The sequence below is a fragment of the Prunus avium genome, chromosome 1 (genome assembly GCF_965620075.1).
Source record: "Prunus avium chromosome 1, drPruAviu1.hap1.1, whole genome shotgun sequence".
NCBI lineage: Eukaryota > Viridiplantae > Streptophyta > Magnoliopsida > Rosales > Rosaceae > Prunus > Prunus avium.
The window spans coordinates 47,643,063-47,661,814 of record NC_142284.1 but is presented as its reverse complement, the minus strand read 5'-3'; the positions used below and the strand labels follow the sequence as shown (position 1 = coordinate 47,661,814).

At 35.8% G+C, this 18,752-nt stretch overlaps 5 protein-coding genes and 1 long non-coding RNA gene across 6 annotated transcripts; 4 read left to right on the top strand and 2 right to left on the bottom strand.

Moving 5' to 3' along the window:
- Positions 1–4,429: 4,429 nt before the first annotated feature.
- Positions 4,430–7,285, bottom strand: LOC148297932 (uncharacterized). Its single transcript, XR_015835962.1, has 3 exons — positions 6,786–7,285; positions 5,891–5,954; positions 4,430–4,825 (listed from the first exon to the last, which is right to left on the bottom strand). It is a non-coding gene; the product is annotated as an uncharacterized LOC148297932 (long non-coding RNA).
- Positions 7,286–7,620: 335 nt separating this feature from the next.
- LOC110771875 (putative pectinesterase 11) lies at positions 7,621–9,132 on the top strand. Its single transcript, XM_088249010.1, has 4 exons — positions 7,621–7,971; positions 8,146–8,334; positions 8,412–8,650; positions 8,754–9,132. The coding sequence occupies exons 1-4, from the start codon at positions 7,621–7,623 to the stop codon at positions 9,130–9,132; spliced, it is 1,158 nt and encodes a 385-aa protein (XP_088105136.1).
- A 720-nt stretch (positions 9,133–9,852) lies between these two features.
- Positions 9,853–11,191, top strand: LOC110771865 (putative pectinesterase 11). The gene is made up of 4 exons (XM_021976222.2): positions 9,853–10,242; positions 10,381–10,569; positions 10,656–10,891; positions 11,002–11,191. The coding sequence occupies exons 1-4, from the start codon at positions 9,859–9,861 to the stop codon at positions 11,189–11,191; spliced, it is 999 nt and encodes a 332-aa protein (XP_021831914.1). The 5' UTR covers positions 9,853–9,858.
- A 732-nt stretch (positions 11,192–11,923) lies between these two features.
- On the top strand, positions 11,924–13,057 carry LOC110771868 (DNA polymerase epsilon catalytic subunit A). The gene is made up of 4 exons (XM_021976226.2): positions 11,924–12,100; positions 12,230–12,321; positions 12,418–12,542; positions 12,637–13,057. The coding sequence occupies exons 1-4, from the start codon at positions 12,049–12,051 to the stop codon at positions 12,767–12,769; spliced, it is 402 nt and encodes a 133-aa protein (XP_021831918.1). The 5' UTR covers positions 11,924–12,048; the 3' UTR covers positions 12,770–13,057.
- Positions 13,058–13,691: 634 nt separating this feature from the next.
- LOC110771866 (phenylcoumaran benzylic ether reductase Betv6) lies at positions 13,692–15,433 on the top strand. Its single transcript, XM_021976223.2, has 5 exons — positions 13,692–14,033; positions 14,149–14,283; positions 14,451–14,688; positions 14,780–14,983; positions 15,069–15,433. Exons 1-5 carry the CDS (start codon positions 13,851–13,853, stop codon positions 15,233–15,235), a joined length of 927 nt encoding a protein of 308 aa, XP_021831915.1. The 5' UTR covers positions 13,692–13,850; the 3' UTR covers positions 15,236–15,433.
- A 255-nt stretch (positions 15,434–15,688) lies between these two features.
- Positions 15,689–16,653, bottom strand: LOC110771869 (uncharacterized). The gene is made up of 2 exons (XM_021976228.2): positions 16,388–16,653; positions 15,689–16,270 (listed from the first exon to the last, which is right to left on the bottom strand). The coding sequence occupies exons 1-2, from the start codon at positions 16,497–16,499 to the stop codon at positions 16,068–16,070; spliced, it is 315 nt and encodes a 104-aa protein (XP_021831920.1). The 5' UTR covers positions 16,500–16,653; the 3' UTR covers positions 15,689–16,067.
- Between the last annotated feature and the right edge of the window lie 2,099 nt (positions 16,654–18,752).

The window sequence follows — 18,752 nt, the reverse complement described above, 5'->3', positions numbered from 1 at the left end:
TTACTTGATTCTAGACTTTCATTTCATGCATCAATTTTCTAAATACACTGAATGTTTCTCATCAAACTGACTCCCTATGCTTTCAGCTTCGAGTAGGCAAATTAAATATAAATAAATACTTAAAGAGCAACAGGTCTTGTCTTTCACTTTCAGATAAGATAGTCCTAATAGAATGTTAATGGGATCTAATCTAATCTAACTTCTTGTGTTGGTGGAACGCATAATTGGGCATGGTCCACTCACCTAACTCATTTATTAATTTCAGTTTAAGCAGTGCAATTATGATAACATGTATTATTAAGCTTGTTAATCAAACATTTGTAATTAGTAAAGTGGAAAACAAGGAGATATGACAAAAAAGTTTTTGAGTCGTACCTAAAAGGCCTCCAACTATATGACCAAATTTGTTTTGATTAATGTGAAATAAGATCAGACCAGTGACCACAATTATATCCGATCACATGGATTTGAAATGTGTGGAGCCCTTATGCATGCCTATATGTTAATTATTTTTTAATGCTAGCCATGATTGTTGGACTTTGACAAGCCCAAGCTGGTTCATATCTGGACCGATTTTAAATGAATTGATTGGCATCTTTCGACATGGATAAGGTTTGCCCATGCACCCATGCCCCCCCTCCTTCCCTGTGTTCCATAACATCTAGTACCACATTTGGAACATCAAGGAGCAATGCCAGCTAAATGTGTTGTAACGTGTTATGTTTTTTCTTTTCTTTTTGGACACGAGTGATATTAGACGAGGGAGAATCTAAATCATGTAAATGAATAGCTACTTTTAATAACTTGAGTTACAAGCCACTCGAGTTTCATCTAAATAATGAATTGAACTCACCCTTTGTGTTCTGAATCCAGATAATGAATTAGACCAGGCCATCGTCTCAAATATTTGTTTCTTCATTCTCCTAGCTTTGTTATGGCCCAAAAGACAGAAAGAAACGAGGTCAGAATGGCTCACCTGACCTGAGGACCAATATTTAAGCGCCTCTGAGCGACAAAGTTATTGGAGCCATCAGATTGATCCAATGGGTGAGAATCTTAATAATAGTTTCTAACCCATAAGACCCGTGGCACCTTCTACAGTGCACCAGGTGCACCCATGCACCATTTGTCCTTTATGATGCTCCCATATTTTTTTAAAAATTGGTTACCGGTTATACAAGTTATCAAGTTTCCACTTTTTGAAAATGTAATTGCATAAGGGTCATGCAATTATGCCCTTCCTGTTTGGCAATTGGCATATGATTGGATAGTGATTTACAGTAGTTTGGATATGAGAGTACCATAACATTGTAAGAGGATCCTAAAACTTATAAGTTACAAGATTTGGGCAGCTGTTTACAAGTTTTTGAACTATGATTACAACATTAGGGTTCACCTAATTCATAGTATTGTAAACATCCCAGTTTACAAGTATAAGGACCCAGTTTACCATCCGAATGTTCCTATTTACCCTAATATTGTACTACATGTCTTTATCTTTGTAAATTACGATGTTACAAGATTAAGGATGAGTTTTACAATGTTCTGGAATATAACTATCCATAAAAGAGTAATAAAAGACCTTAGTATTGTAAACATCCGAGTTTACAAGTATAAGGACCCAATTTACCATCCGAATGTTCCCATTTACCCTAATATTGTACTACATGTCTTTATCTTTGTAAATTACTATATTACAAGATTAAGGATGCATTTTACAATCAAATGGAACATAACTATCCAAAACCGAGTAAAACAAGACCTTAATATAGTAAAAGTTTGTGTTTACACATATAAGGACTCAATTTACTTTCCTAATGTCCCTAGTTACCTTAATATTGTACTAAACGTCATTCTCTTTGTAAATTACGATATTACAAGATTAAGGATGGGTTTTACAATGTTCTGGAACATAACTATCCATAAAAGAGTAATACAAGACCTTAGTATTGTAAACATCCGAGTTTACAAGTATAAGGACCCAATTTACCATCCGAATGTTCCCATTTACCCTAATATTGTACTACATGTCTTTATTTTTGTAAATTTCGATATTACAAGATTAAGGATGCATTTTACAATCACATGGAACATAACTGTCCAAAACCGAGTAAAACAAGACCTTAATATAGTAAACGTTTGTGTTTACACGTATAAGGACCCAATTTACTTTCTCAATGTCCCTAGTTACCTTAATATTGTAATACATGTCCATCTCTTTGTAAATTACGAAATTACCATAATAAGGATGGGTTTTACAATCTCCTGGAACATAACTATCCTAAATAGAGTAATACGAGACCTTAATATTGTAAACATTCATGTTTACAATACTAAGGACCCAATTTACCTTCCGAATGTTCCCCTTGACCCTAATGTTGTACTACATGTCTTTATATTTGTAAAGTTCGATATTACAAGATTAATGATGCATTTTACAATCATATGGAACATACCTGTCCAAAACGGAGTAAAACAAGACCTTAATATAGTAAACGTTTGTGTTTACACGTATAAGGACCCAATTTACTTTCTCAATGTCCCTAGTTACCTTAATATTGTAATACATGTCCATCTCTTTGTAAATTATGAAATTACCATAATAAGGATGGGTTTTACCATCTCTTGGAACATAACTATCCTAAATAGAGTAATACGGGACCTTAATATTGTAAACATTCATGTTTATAATACTAAGGACCCAATTTACCTTCCGAATGTTCCCCTTGACCCTAATGTTGTACTACATGTCTTTATATTTGTAAAGTACGATATTACAAGATTAATGATGCATTTTACAATCATATGGAACATACCTGTCCAAAACGGAGTAAAACAAGACCTTAATATAGTAAACCTTTGTGTTTACACGTATAAGGACCCAATTAACTTTCTCAATGTCCCTAGTTACCTTAATATTGTAATACATGTCCATCTCTTTGTAAATTACGAAATTACCATAATAAGGATGAGTTTTACAATCTCCTGGAACATAACTATCCTAAATAGAGTAATACGAGACCTTAATATTGTAAACATCCATGTTTACAATACTAAGGACCCAATTTACCTTCCGAATGTTCCCATTTACCCTAATATTGTACTACATGTCTTTATCTTTGTAAATTACGATATTACAAGATTAAGGACGCATTTTACAATCATATGGAACATAACTGTCCAAAACCGAGTAAAACAAGACCTTAATATAGTAAACGTTTGTGTTTACACGTATAAGGACTCAATTTACTGTCCTAATGTCCCTAGTTACCTTAATATTGTACTAGATGTCTTTATCCTTGTAAATTACAATATTACAAGATTACGGATAGGTTTTACAATTCTATGGAACAATTTACAACGAATTGTTTGTCAATTGCATTATTCGTTTGCAATTTCCAACTAACTGTTTGTCAATTGCATTATTCCTTTGCATTTTCGATCTAACTGTTTGTCAATTACATTATTACCTTTTCATCTTAGGTGAGGCAATCTATCAGTGCCCTTTCCATCTTATGGTCACTTCCTTTGGAATTAACTAATTGAACCCATTGAGATAGAACAATACACCAAAATGAATATATATATATATATTCCTCATGCATCCCCATAATGTTGTAAATCACCATTTTACAAGGTTATGGATCCTAAAGCCTAAAGCCACTTGGAAAAGCCATCACACCAACTTGCAATCTCGTATAAATTTCCTTATTTTGCTACAACATATCCATATTCAAAACAATAAAACTTGGGTATCTTTATATAAATCCGAATAGTTTTAACCCAAAAAAAAAAAATTTAAGAAGAAAAAGCGCTTAACTTTATTTATGTCTATCCATTATAGCTTGTAATTGCGCAATTGGAATGTAAATGAGACTGCTTTGTTTGTCATTTGCAAGACACGAATGCAAATGACACTACCTATTTGTCAGTTGCATTGACAAATCACATAATGTATTTCCATTCTCAAAATTGAAAAAGCTGCCAATAACATAAAGACTTGGGCTTTTTCGCTGTTTTACTGTCTCTGCTTTGTTTGTTCTTGCTAGTTCTTTTTGTCTTTTCCCTTAGATTGTATTTAAAAGTGAAATCAGAGTTAGGTAATGGGAAGGATGGTGTACCATTTGCTTAGGGATATTTGAGATGGGATTCTGATAAGCATTCTGTTACTAGCCCAATAACTGTTATCTTTGCCAACAAGTGAAATTAAAATAGGATCCCAGTAGAAGTTGTCACAAGCTTGCAGAGAATAACAGAAACAACTCAAGCCCCCAAAACATCATCACTACATGAAAGTTTATGATTCCAGGAAAAAGAAAACAACTAAACAGCCAAAATATAAGTCCTATGGACCATGACAACTTCAAACTAAAATCTAAGTGCGTATCAAGGAAAAGAAAATCAAGATCAAAGTAATAAAACCGAAAGCTTGTTTCTAGTGCCAACGAAGGGAAGGACTTTGGTAGCATATATCAATTATTTAGTAGACCGAAACCTAAATAACAATAGAAATAGAAAGAAAAAAAATTTAACTACATTCCACCACATTAAAAAGGACTGGGACTTAACCACATCACTCTCATCTTCAATTTAGCCCATGCCTTACGTCACCAAGCTCATACAAAATTCCTTTATTTTGCTACAGCACAGCCACATCATGTTGGCAATTGACAAACATGCACTATGTAATTGCCATTATGTTCTTTCCTTTAAAAAAAAATGAATATGTAAGTGCCATTCTAATTTGCGGAAGCCGGTCGTCTAAGTGGTAATTGCCAAACGACCACTGTCATTTAATTTAGCTTCTCTTCCATGATTTAAGTACCTAAAAGTAAAAACAATAGAATTTAGCATATCAATTAACTTTTACTTTCATTGCAAGTGTTAATAACTTAGTGACAAGTAAATAACAAACATTGTTGGACACAAGGTAATTGAAAAGCAATTGTATTTACAAAAATCAAATTGACAGACAGGAAGCAGGTAATTGAATATGTGAAATCCAATTGTATCAGTGGAATTCACAAAAACAAATTGAGAAAACTAAACATACTCTCAACAATCAATCAAATGGGCAAGAATTTACTTAGCACACAACTGGATTAATGGAACATAAAAACAAAATGATGCATATTATGCAAACTTGAAACGTAGTTGGATTTACAAATATCCAATTAGTAGACATGAAATAGGTAATTGACAAATAGAAACAAGGGCATCAAAAAAGGCATCAAAAAAGGCCCTCCAACCCATTTAAAGATATAAATTTTGAAAATAAAAGTCATTTCTAGTTAATTGACAAATACTGACAATGATAAACTGATAGAAGAGTTGGTTCCAAAAACACAACCCAAAACTACTCAGATATTCAACCCAAAGAAGATAATTAAAACCCAATTATCACAGTTCAAACCCAAAACACAAAGGTTGGCTGCTTATTCATGAAATTATAAACCAAATTCGAAATTCGAAATACAGCTGAAAAATTCAAACATAACATCATTTTAAATTTTAGTGTATCTCCTCATCAACATATATATGTGCTGTGTACAAAAGTTCTCAACTTCTCATAATTTCTCTGGGCATATATGAAGTAAATCCTACAAAATTCTCACCCAATAACAAGGATTTTTCTTTTTCGATAACATAATTCAATTCTCATCATGTCGCACAATTCAATTAAGTGCGTCAAAGGTTGGCCATGTTTTTTTACAGTGACTTGAAGTCTCAAAAATTAGAGCTCCGGTGTGACCATGAAAAAGAATATTAAAGTCCAAAGTGGTCTAAGAAGATGAATAACATAAAGTCTCAACCATCTGTGTAAAAAAACTTAATCACAGAATCCATATGTATCAACACATCAAGCACAACAAGGGGAGCAAGTTTATACCTTGGCTCAAAGTCCAATTCGATCAGGAAGTGGCCAGATTTTGAGGAAAACCCATACTGACTTCCTTATTTCACAATGAAAGGAATCACAACTTTGTTAGATTCAGACACCCACATCCACAAACAAGAAACCTCAAACTAGATATTGTCTTTATATAATTTCAACACAGCCATTAAACTGGACTTACAGCAAAAAATTTGAATATCTTTCTAATCATTTTTTCTCCTTTAAGACTTACTTTTTTTTTTCTCTTTCTGTTTTCCTAAGAGACTAAAGTGCAAATATGATCAAGTTTTCATACAAATGTGGCTATTTACTATTGAAAGAATATTAATCTAAAATGACCAACTATGAAATTTAATATACAATAAAAGTCATAAAGGCATAACTAAAATTGAATTGCCTTAACCTTGAAATTTTTACAACAAAAACCATAATGGCAGCTTCAACAATTACGCAGCTTCTCCTATTAAAAACACTAATTACTTTATACAAAGGGAAAATGTAATCTTATAAAAAGAAAAGATTAAAAAGTGATAAAAACTCTAAAATATGAAATGAAAGCTGACACAAGAAAAGAATTCACATTAATCTTTTAGAAAAATAAAGATAGTCATCAAGCTAATAATTGTCAAGATATATGAACTCAACAACACTATAATTTTTAACAAATAAAACCATGTAAAGAATACACACCAAGAACGAGATACGGTAGAGCATGCGCCATGACCTTGCCCCAAACATCGAATAAAAATTAGTTTCAATCTCCATCACCCACCCAAAAAAAACTCAGTTCTAACACAAATAGGCACTAGATCTAACATTAAAACCTTCAATGACCCATAAATTGCAGCCATATATGACAGAAATACTGATGAAATTGATAAAATCTTACCTTTTCTAATGAATTTCAGTTTTGGAAAGGGATTTAGGTGTCTAGGATTAGGGTTTTATGTTGGAGATTTGGGGGTTTTGGTATGAGAGAAGCAGAATGAACCCAGAGAGGTAGCGCTTGACAAGAGGGAGAGAGAGAGAGAGAGAGAGAGAGAGAGGGAGAAAGAGAGATGGGTTTTGAGAGGGCTAGCCAAGAAAAAGAGGCAAAAGAAGGAAATTTTCAGAGCGCTAGCCAGCGAAGGAGAGAACGAGAGATGGGGTAAAGAGCAGGTGAAGCTTGCCATCATCGTCGTCGTCGTTGGTTGCTTGCTGGATGCTAGAAGAAGATGAAGGGAGTGAAAGAGGGGGCTCAGTTTTTACGGGTTGGGGATTTTCCTTCAACCTGCTGAGAAGGTTTTCAAGTTATATCATTTAATGGTGTAGATCTATCCTTATTGTTTTGCCTAAATCTAACGGTCAATATCTATTGGCGCATGGATGCGCCAGGTCCACCGTAGAATTTTCCTAAGACCCGTTTCAGTAATCTTTCAATTCTTTTCAGACCAAAAAAACAAAATAAAAGCAAATAGGCTTTGAGCCAATTCTTTTCTTGCAGCAGAAGGCACAAATCGATGAGTGAGAAGTCAAAGCAAACAGGTGCTCATTGGTCCTCAAAAATGGAAAGTTCCCATGGAGAGGCTGAATCCCAATTAAATGGGGAAAAACATAATGTTTCAACTTTTTCTAAATCCAGAAAGTTTTAGCTACTTGAACTCCTAGCTCTGCATGGATAGCAACCCTATATATACCTAAACTATGACATGCAAAATTCAACGAAATCTTATTATTGGACATATATGGCCATGCTCTTCTTCTATGCTTTCATGGTGGTGGGTGTGCTCTCTCAAGCACACCCAACCCCACCAATTTCTCTCACCGTTGATCAGTCCGGCAAAGGTGACTACACCAAAATACAAGACGCCATTGACGCCGTGCCGTCTAACAACGTCGCGCCTGTGTCGATTTGGGTTCGACCTGGTGTCTACCAAGAAAAAGTTTACGTGCCTGCAGACAAACCCTTTATAAAAATGAGTGGCACAAACGCAGAGCAGACCATAGTAACATGGAACCAAGCTGGATGGATAAATCAAACCGCAGTCTTTGCTGTGTGGGCTTCTGATTTTACAGGACGCCAACTCACAATACAGGTATATATACATTTCTCTTCTATTGAGGAAACCAAACTGTATTGTTTTCAAGTTTATGCATAATTTTTTTATAAACTACGAATTATATATATATATATATATATATATATATATATATATATATAGTTTTAAAACATATAATTAATTTTACTTAATTTGAATTGGTGGGTGCAGAATACATACGGAACCGGTGACAAAACAGTGGCACTAAGAGTATCAGGAGACAGAGCAGCATTCTATGGGTGCAAAATTTTGTCTCATCAAGATGCCTTATTTGACGAGATTGGCAAGCACTACTACAAGGGCTGCTATATTCAAGGAGACACTGATTTTATATTTGGAAGTGCTGATTCTCTATATGAGGTATATATCTACGTAACAGTTAATTAATTAAATATTAATTAGTATATATGTAGAATAACTAACTTATTAATTTGCAGAATTGTCACTTGCATACACTTTCGGGTCAAAACGGAGCTATAACGGCCCAACGACGAACTTCTCCTTCAGAGGAATCTGGGTTCACCTTTTTGTGGTGCAACATCACCGGCGTCAAAACGGCACTCCTGGGAAGGCCATGGGGACCATATGCCAGAGTCGTATTTGCCTACACTCAAATGTCAAATGTGATTCTGCCACAAGGTTGGGACAGTTGGGGGCTATCACCCTACGACTTAAGGTATATATTTTTGAGTACTTAATTTTTTAATTACTCTATTTTATTTTATTTTTTGATATGTTTTGTAATTTGGTTTTAATTTAATGTGTACATGCGCATGCAGTAACGTTTTCTATGGGGAATACAACTGTTTTGGACCGGGAGCCGTGACAACACAAAGAGTTAATTGGGCACACAAGCTTACCACCAGAGAATTTGCGCACTTCATGGCTCAGGCTAGTGCCCTTCGGCGTACAATTATTGGTAGCGACGGAGGAGGAGGGCAACATGGAGCTTCCACTCCCATTGGAGGAGAAGGAAACAAAGCCCAGGAGAATGAGAGAAATAGACAAGGCGCTCCACCTCAAGCTCTCATTGCCACCGCCGCTTCCACTCCTATTGGAAGAGGAGAAGGAGAAGGAGACGGAAACAAAGAGACAGAGAATGGGAGAAAGAGCCCAGAGCAGGCTCCCGCTTCAGCTGCAGGGCTCACCTTTGAGTAGTGGTTCTCGAGCGGGTGCGGCGCCTATAGTTATACGAAGATTCTTATATTCAATGGATTTGTACAAACTTTTTTGTAAAGCCCTTTTTTTAATAAACTCAACAGGTTTAGGAACTGACTTGGTCAAGTTTCATTCGTTGCGATTATGAGAATTATGAATTAGACCAGTTCCATATAGCCCTAATATTTTTAGGCGGCGGCAACTGAGCCGCCTGCTCGCTCAATAACGTAATGTGCCATTAACAATAAAATTTCACACAAATGACCTACTTAATCTACGTCTTAAGCTACCTCAAGACTTGTGTAACATCAATAATTCAATACGCCGCCATTATAAGATTTTCATATTACTGTTTATATATATATATTATCTGATCAACTTCACCACCTCACTCCTTTTTTTTTCAAACATTTGTTTCTTCAGTCTCAAGTAAAAATCTCCTGCTGCCGGCTTACTTCTTCTATCACTGGCCGTGGAAATTCCTTGTAATTATCTTCCTCCTCCTGGCCTCCACTCGTTCCTTGCAAAAGTGGTTCTAATTCATCAGACTTTATTGCCAAGGAAACGGCCCCACCTTCCTTGGCATTCACCTATATAATCAGGAGCAACCATATTCTTCAATTCATCCATTCATTCATTCATTCATTCTATAATTAATTATCGACCTATCTACGCAGAGATAATTAATTTTCATACACCTTTTGATCAAAGCAGATATAGTCTCTAATGGCGACCACGATGATGATCAAGTGCTTCTTTGCCATAATATTGCATGCTTTTGTGGCTTTTTCTCAAGCAGAAGCAGACACAACCCAGGGGTCAACAGCAATTCTCATCACGGTTGATCAGTCGGGCAAAGGAGATTACAAGAAAATACAAGATGCCATTGATGCCGTGCCGATTAATAACGTGGATCTTGTGTTTATTAGGGTTAGGCCTGGAGTGTACGAAGAAAAAATTAGTGTGCCCGCTGACAAACCCTTCATTACAGTAAGTGGCACCAAGGCAAACGACACCATAATAACATGGAACGACGGTGGAGATATATTTGAATCTCCAACTTTCTCTGTTTTGGCTTCTGATTTTATAGGCCGGTATCTCACAATTCAGGTATATTTAAAACGCATGCTCATGTTGTTGTATGAAATTATATCAGATAGTCTTTTTTTTTTCTTGGTAACATCGACGACACGAAGGAATTTTTTATATTGAATCTAATAATGTTTAATTGTTCAATATTCATTGCAGAACACTTATGGAGCGGTTGGCAAAGCAGTGGCGCTAAGGGTGTCGGGAGATAGAGCAGCATTTTATGGGTGCAGAATATTGTCTTATCAGGACACCCTACTTGACGATACCGGCAGACACTACTACAACAGCTGTTATATTGAAGGAGCTACTGATTTTATATGTGGAAATGCTGCTTCTTTTTTTGAGGTAATTAACAATATATATATATATATATATTTGGAGTTAATTTGGTAAAGGATTAGTATATAATTTCGTTTAAATTAAATTTGCAGAGGTGTCATTTGCATTCAATTTCGGGAGGAGCAGGAGCCATAACAGCTCAACGAAGGATGTCCCCTTCGGAGGACACAGGGTTCACCTTCTTCAGCTGCAAAATCAGTGGCGTCAAAACGGCAGTGTTAGGAAGACCGTGGGGTGGCTATTCAAGAGTCGTCTTTGCCTTCACTTACATGTCCAATGCCATACTTCCACAAGGTTGGGACGACTGGGGAAACTCACTCGACCAAAGGTATTTTTATTTTTGTTTTTAGTTACGGTTTTAATTAATCCTTAATTTCTTACTCAAACGAACTCACTCTTCCTAATTTGGTTTTAATTTGATGATGTGTACGTACATAGTACGGTTTACTATGGGCAATATAGATGTTCTGGAGCTGGAGCTGCAACATCAAAAAGAGTTGAATGGGCACGTAACCTTACGAGTGAAGAAGCTGCACCCTTCTTAACCAAGGACTCCATCGATGGCAAAGCTTGGATAAGATCAGCCCCAACCAGCTTCAAGAAGAAAGCATTTTCTACTAAGACTTAATTCAATTCCCAATTGTGTGGAAATGTGTGTTTAGTTTTATAAACAAATTATTTATTTGTAAAGTTATCTTATTATCTCATATGTATGTATGTATGTATATTGAAATTCATTCATTCATTTGTTGACTCGAACATGTTATAGTGAAAATTCGTTACTTATGTTGGGGACATTCCTACTTCCTGCAAATCACATCTTAACGTATATACGAAAATAATTTATCAAAAACACAAAAAAGAAAAATCTCTACACACATATCAAACTGTGATTAGCAAGAAAATAGGAGTTCCTACTTTCAAAAAAGGAGGCAAGTATTTTCCTTACATGAGCGTCCTGTTTGTTTTATTGAAAGAAATAAAAAATTGCCAACTTTTCTTTTTCTGTCCCCTTGGATTGGGTTGGAATTTGAATGGATATATATGTTATTTATTCCATCCAAACTCCGAAATTAGAAATGACCATACCGACACATACAAAAAAAAGAAAAAAAAGAAAGGGAAATAGGATTAATCTTGCTCAATCTTCAAAAAATAGTGACGGGACGCCTTTATTATATGCGAAACTGTGGGCTGATGCTGTACATCAATTGGCGTCTAGCTAAGCTGATACCAAAATATTCATTTTCTTGGGGATAAGAACAGAGTAAAAGATATACATGGTCCCAACCATGAGCAAGACAGCTGCAGTCACCTTCAAAGTCTCAAGTCACATACACATTTTGTTTCTGTATATATAAGACTAATTTGTGAATAAATTAATTTACAGCAAGTGAGGAAGTGCTGATTATTCACAGGAAGAAGAGTAGAAAGTCATTTGTGTTTAGTTTTAAAGCAATCGGAGGAAATAAATATATATCATCCATGGGTTCACTCATGGCAGGATGGGACTCACCCGTTCTAAATTCCAAACCAGGTAATCTCAATTTGTAATTAACTTAATTTTGAATTAATCCATGGTATATGTATTGTGTTTTTCAATTCATTCACTCAAGCTTTCTTTCTATTTCTATTTCTATTTCTATTTATATTTCTGTTTCTTCAGATGTGTGCAAGAGGAATCAATCACTCACCAAGGACGAGATTGAAGCTTACTGGAGAGCCAACAATGAATTACATCATACCACCACTATTCAGGTTTATGTCAATTTTCGCTTCTTTTTTCTTTTCTTTTTTGTGTAAAAATAGATAACAAAAAGCTGGGTGCTTACTCATGCATGATTACATATACAGGAAATCAAAGCTGATGCTGAATCGGGAAGAAAATTACAGAAATCAAACTCTTTTCCTGTAGCCAAAACTAAGGAGACAGATATTGATGAAACAAAGGCTCGCAAAATCAGAAACAACAATGGCTGGTAAGCTCATCAACTTCTTAACCCACCCAATTATTTAATTAAAGAACAATTAGTAATTTTATGCTTCCTTCCTTCCATGGTGATGGTAGTACAGGTGGACTTTAAGCAATTGGGCATTTCTGAATGAACCCCCTCTGTTGGAAGGCACTTCCAACACGTACGCTTCACAGTTCCACGTACCCAACTGGGCCCCCAAATCAGACACTTCCGACCAAATTACTACTTGATCTGTTCCTACCAGGCTCAAGTCTGCAAGCCCATATTATTCATGGGCTCCTATGCCACTAGCTTTGATCCGTCACCTTTTTTCTTTTTCTTTTTTCGTATATGAGATATGAGTTTGTTTGTTGTCAACTTGTCACGGTTGGTCGGTTGAGTGTTTCTATGGCTTGTACAAATTTTGAGATGATACTTTCATGTAAGCTGTGTTTTATTTAGTTCTTTTATTGTTGTGTTTTTCTGGAATTTGCTTTCCGTTAAGAACTTCATATTTATGCAATGTGTTATTAATTAGAGCTTCTGTGTTTGAATCTCTCTCTCGTCCTATTTATGCTGGATTGCGGCGTTGTAAATGATTTTTGAGGCCCAACAGACCTTTTGCCTGAACTAGGCTGCCGGTTGGATATACTCTTACATTATTTGGTTTGAGTGAGCTTGAAGGTCTTTTTTTTTAATTTATCAAAGAAATGATTGTTTTGTAAGTAGTTGAATGCAAACAAACATGATCATCAAGGCATTCTTAGCCTTCACACTATAATCATTTGCAAGTGGTATGATAAAAATTGTGATCTTTATTGAATAAAAATATCACTCCAAAAAAGGAGCTGGGTCCTATTTTACACAATGATAATTTAATTCAATCCCTATTAATAAAAAAATTATGAACGTTTACCATGTCACCGGCAGGATTCATTCTAGAATGATAAAATGGAAAGAGTCCAGGTTTTGCCCTCCACCAACCCCCATTTTGAACAGATATAAGTGGGTAATGATGACTTTTCACGTAGCATTGTTGGCTTCTAAATGAAGAAAAATTATAGAGGACATGGATATCTCAACCAAAGTAGTTGATGGTGGGGGAGGATAATAATTCTCCCAAAGTCGAATTAAAAAAGTGGTGAACAGTCACTCCCACCGTACGACTTCCACCTAGAAAGCATGATAGGTTATTATATAATTTCCTCCATAAATTCTGCTCATGCGCAGCCTCTGTTTAGATCATAACTTGAAAACACAAAATTTTATAAAAGAAGAAGAAGAAGAAGAAGAAGAAGAAGAAGAAGAAGAATTTGATCATTCTAATTTGCAATGGCTGAGAAGAGCAAGGTTTTGATCATTGGAGGCACAGGCTACATTGGCAAGTTCATTGTTGAAGCCAGCGCAAAGGCTGGCCACCCAACCTTTGCTCTTGTCAGAGAGGCCACGGCCAACGACCCTGCCAAGTCCACCCTCATTCGCAATTTCAACAACTTGGGTGTCACTCTGCTCTACGTACGTTTATATTATTTTATACATCACTCTATGTTTGTGCTTAATTATGTTTAGTCACTTAATTATATATGGTAACTAATTTCATAGCTGAGTTTGTTGTGGAATTTGTGTGCAGGGGGATCTTTATGACCATGAGAGCTTGGTGAAGGCGATCAAACAGGTGGACGTGGTGATATCAACTGTAGGTCACTTGGTACTTGCTGACCAGACCAAGATCATTGCTGCCATTAAAGAAGCTGGAAATGTCAAGGTTGGTTGGTGCCTGCCTCTAAATTCTAATTGCAACTACTCAATGCTCTCACATATGCCTTACATTAGTTAGTCAAGACAATGAGTCCGTCCATTTGCATTCAAGTTTGAATGCCGGTTGATTTAATTAGAATTTGATTGATAAATATATATGTTTTTTTTATGCAGAGATTTTTTCCGTCGGAGTTTGGAAACGATGTGGACCGTGTGCATGCAGTGGAGCCAGCTAAGTCTGCATTTGCAACCAAAGCCCAAATCCGGCGTGCCATAGAGGCGGAGGGCATCCCCTACACTTACGTGTCCAGCAACTGCTTTGCTGGCTATTTTCTGCCCACTTTGGCACAGCCAGGCGTCAGTTCTCCACCCAGAGACAAAGTCATTATCTTAGGGGATGGAAATCCAAAGGGTGATTATCTCAAATTCCAATTGCATTCACAAATTTTGACACTCTTTCTCTCATTTAATTTTCTTTCTAATTTTTGTTTTTGTTGCTGCAGCTGTCTTCAACAAGGAAGAGGACATTGGAACTTATACCATCAGGGCCGTTGATGACCCAAGAACATTGAACAAGATTGTCTACATCAAGCCACCCGGAAACATTTACTCATTCAATGAGCTTGTTGCCTTGTGGGAGAAGAAGATTGGCAAAGTCCTTGAAAAGGTCTATGTTCCAGAGGACAAGCTTCTCCAGGACATCCAAGGTCAGTAATTTAAGGCAATGTTTGAAAACAATGAAAAGTTTGCTGCCATTGGTGTTAGTTAATCTGTGATTAAATATTGTTGCAGAGGCCCCAATTCCAATCAATGTGATATTAGCAATCAACCACTCAGTGTTCGTGAAGGGAGATCATACCAACTTCGAGATCGAGCCATCGTTCGGAGTGGAGGCTTCTGATCTGTACCCTGATGTCAAGTACACCCCTGTGGAAGACTACCTCGACCAATTTGTTTAGAAACTACTAAGACACTGCTGCTAAGCTGTTTACTGAATTATCTCAGAACAATAATAATTTAATTTTAAGTACGTGATTGTTGTTTGAGCGAAATAGAAAGTGTTTGTGCCGTACGAGTTTCCTGTCTTCTTAATATCAACACGAACCTGGATGGAGTTTGTTTGTGATGAAACATAAATCTACTTCTACATCAACAAAGTGTTTTATGCATTTACATTTGTGGTTGGTTCTGGTTTTTTGAGAGATGCCAAGCACCGTCATTGCAATTTTTCGATGAAACCGGAACACCGTGACTTGGACACAGAACAGAACACCAATCACAAGCACAGAGATGGTTGTGGCATGGGTGGTCGCATTTTCATTACTGCACTATCCCTTATATTAGAAGCCTATTTACATTTGGTAGTTCGAATTGCAGCAAATTATGATACCAAGTACCAACACAATTAATTGAGCCTTTTGTCTTGCTTAGGAGACAGCCCCAGTGTCAGGAACTCCCAACTTACACAATGACAAAAACATCCATTATTCAATGTCTTTGCTCACATCACCAATGTTGTTTGGTCAGCTAAATTATGCTTTAATTTTCCTTGTACAACCTAACATCCCAGAAAACGAAATAAACAACATTATACTTGAAAAACCAGTGCACTTTTTTTCCTTGCATTGACATGTCACATTTACATTGTTTCTCCGGGAGATAACCGGAGATCCTCAAACCGAAAAGTCATGAGCTCTGTCTCGGAAGCAGCTTTCATGCATCAAGAAAAATCTAAACTAAAAATACTCTGGTCTTGAATTTTGTATAGTTTGGACATTTAGTATGATGCACTCACGTTAACTTGAACTTGGTATTTTTGATCACCAATCTCAAAGATTCTAACAAGCCCTTTCCAAGATTGGTTTCTCTAGTCTCCAAAGCTGGTTTCAGGTCTGAAGTTGGAGTTGGTGCAGGTGCTTCTGTGGGTGCTCTGCTTCTTTGATATCTCATGATTTCTATCATTCTTCTAGCCTTGATTCCTTCAATTTTCTCACCTGCCAAACATGAAGCAGAAGAGAAAGAGGTTACAAAAATCATTTCAAAGTGTCAAGAAATCAGAGCACAACTACAACAATAAAACAAAATTTTCCATCTCTGGCACTATATCTTACCATTTGAATCCAAGTAGGGTTTTGAAGTCTCTGAGAGGAAAATGAGTGTGGGGGTGATGAGAGTGAGGGCAGCCCAGAAGAAGAATATCACAACGTAGGTTCTCCCACTCATTTGTTGCCCGTTTGGGGTGGAGGAAAAGCTGGTGGTTTAGTGGGAGGAAAATATTATGTTTTGAGGGTTTTAATGGAATGATTGGAAGTCAGAAAGAGGAAGAGAGAGGGAGAGAGAGAAAGACAAGAGGAGGGGAGAAGACCCGAAATCATTAGCTGGCCATGCCCAAATAATTTTGAGATTATAAAATACAAAACTTATTTTCACATGAATTGTTTGATAAAACAAAGTCAAGTCAGAACAAATTAACAACTACACTTGCACTTGTGATTTCGTTGTTCAGTTGTTGGAGGGTTGTTACACCAATTAGGTGTATGAATTGGACATCTATCTGGCATCTCAAAGCCTAAGTAGTCAGAATCTCCCACAACCCACCTGGAAATGGTTTTCCTAATCACAAGCACAACCCCCTTGCTTACAACCTCCATTTAATACCATGATAATAATATATGCTCAGAATCGCCATTCACTATAGCTCATGTAAAATTCTCAATTGCAAACATTTTTCTGTAATAAAAAGAGGGGTCTGCTAGAATAGATCACCCGAATTTTGTTTCGTCAGCAAGCAAAGCAGAAGAAGAATGAAAATACAGGAAAATATCACGACAACACATTAAATCCTATTAGTATTAGTAAGCAAAATTCAACATGTCAACGAACTTTGCCGAGTGTTAACTGTTAGTATGAAATTGTGTTGGCATTTCCTAGAACTTAGTATAGGTTTGGAAGTGTCATTTAGCTAGATGGTTGAAGCAAAATTGTTGTACCTGATTTCCAGAAACTGCAGGATGGAAACAGCTCAGCAATCCCGAAATTCCAGAATTGTGACTTAACACGTATGCGACATTTGATTTGAAGGGTAAGACATGTCATTTTTTATGCACTCATAATAAGAACCTTTTTTGGAATCTAATATGATTTTATTCCCCTTATCTTCCTTGATTTTAATAAATTAGAATCCATTTAGGAGTGCATCTCATTAAGGCATATTTTGCAATATCTTTTAGGGCTTCTTAGATATAGGTCCATTTTCATCAAGATATAATGGATGTAGTCCACATGCTCTCTCTTTTTAATTGCAGTCCAGTCTCACCAATTAAGCAATTAGTATGTCCATAATTTTTTAAAAATTTACAAGATATGCCACTATCATAAATGGAATTTTATGAAAACATTCCTAAAATTCAGTGTTTCCTTATATATATGTGTATGTGTATGCATTTCCTTATATATATATATATATATAATGCATTTTCCTTGTATATATATGTACCTGCCTTACAGGTAAGTGTTTTTTTCTTGGGTTTTCTTAAGCAATTTTTTCTAGAGCTTCATATTTATATACATACGTACATGTCTTCCATGTAATAGTGTTTTTTTTTTTTCCAAAGAAATTTTGTATGGATTTTTATCTCAATTGAGTTTAAAGATCCATACCAAGATATTATATGAGTTCAATTACCTGGGCTAGAGGGTATAACCGTATAACTACTTAGACTAGAGGTAATTTATGGATTTAATTACCTGGACCAGAGATAATTTATGGATTTAATTACCTGCATACTGCATATGAGGTGTATGCATAGGTACCTTACCTATTGTTAAGGTATGAAGTTTTTATAAACTCTTATTACAAATTCTGATGTTAGTATACCTTGGGAAAATTTCAGAATTCAATAAATAGATTTGCAATTAAATTCAAATCAAATATGATAATTAATGTTCTACAAATCAATAACTTACCAGTTTTACGAATTCATAATTTACCTTATTTATGTTTTAGGTGCATAACTGGAACAAAAAATAAAAAAGAAATAAAACTAAATATCAATAAATTGAAAAATGCATGTAATCTTATGTGGCGCAAAAGTCAAAGGACTTGGATCAACAACAATTTCTGCGTGGATTGCACCCAATATCTCTCCTCATAATTGGACTTATGCCAAATTTTCTATATCTTTTTATTTATTATTTCTTTCTTTCATGAATAAATCATTACTTATATTTTAAGTAACTTGCTTGGAAATCATGTTTTTAATTATATCACATTATTAAAGGTGGTGTTATAATATTCTTGGTAACATGGAAAGTGTTCACAAAAACTTAAAACATTTGAACACTGCACTTTTCCTAAAAGCTGGTACCACCTAGTTTCAGTCTGTTGCGGCAGGCTTCTTCCGTGTACAGATACAAGCGCACTTTAGTTCATATATGCATCTGCACACTGCACAACAAACAATGTGTTTGTGACTG

Coding starts and splice junctions, on each gene's coding strand:
- LOC110771868 (XM_021976226.2), top strand. CDS start 12,049: ATGGGTTCACTCATGGCAGGATGGGACTCACCCGTTCTAAATTCCAAA. Junction 12,322..12,417: donor ATCATACCACCACTATTCAG/GTTTATGTCAAT, acceptor TTACATATACAG/GAAATCAAAGCTGATGCTGA. Junction 12,543..12,636: donor ATCAGAAACAACAATGGCTG/GTAAGCTCATCA, acceptor ATGGTAGTACAG/GTGGACTTTAAGCAATTGGG.
- LOC110771869 (XM_021976228.2), bottom strand. CDS start 16,499: ATGAGTGGGAGAACCTACGTTGTGATATTCTTCTTCTGGGCTGCCCTC. Junction 16,271..16,387: donor ACCCTACTTGGATTCAAATG/GTAAGATATAGT, acceptor CATGTTTGGCAG/GTGAGAAAATTGAAGGAATC.
- LOC110771875 (XM_088249010.1), top strand. CDS start 7,621: ATGGCCATGCTCTTCTTCTATGCTTTCATGGTGGTGGGTGTGCTCTCT. Junction 7,972..8,145: donor GACGCCAACTCACAATACAG/GTATATATACAT, acceptor TGGTGGGTGCAG/AATACATACGGAACCGGTGA. Junction 8,335..8,411: donor GTGCTGATTCTCTATATGAG/GTATATATCTAC, acceptor ATTAATTTGCAG/AATTGTCACTTGCATACACT.
- LOC110771865 (XM_021976222.2), top strand. CDS start 9,859: ATGGCGACCACGATGATGATCAAGTGCTTCTTTGCCATAATATTGCAT. Junction 10,243..10,380: donor GCCGGTATCTCACAATTCAG/GTATATTTAAAA, acceptor TATTCATTGCAG/AACACTTATGGAGCGGTTGG. Junction 10,570..10,655: donor ATGCTGCTTCTTTTTTTGAG/GTAATTAACAAT, acceptor TTAAATTTGCAG/AGGTGTCATTTGCATTCAAT.
- LOC110771866 (XM_021976223.2), top strand. CDS start 13,851: ATGGCTGAGAAGAGCAAGGTTTTGATCATTGGAGGCACAGGCTACATT. Junction 14,284..14,450: donor AAGAAGCTGGAAATGTCAAG/GTTGGTTGGTGC, acceptor TTTTTTATGCAG/AGATTTTTTCCGTCGGAGTT. Junction 14,984..15,068: donor GCTTCTCCAGGACATCCAAG/GTCAGTAATTTA, acceptor ATATTGTTGCAG/AGGCCCCAATTCCAATCAAT.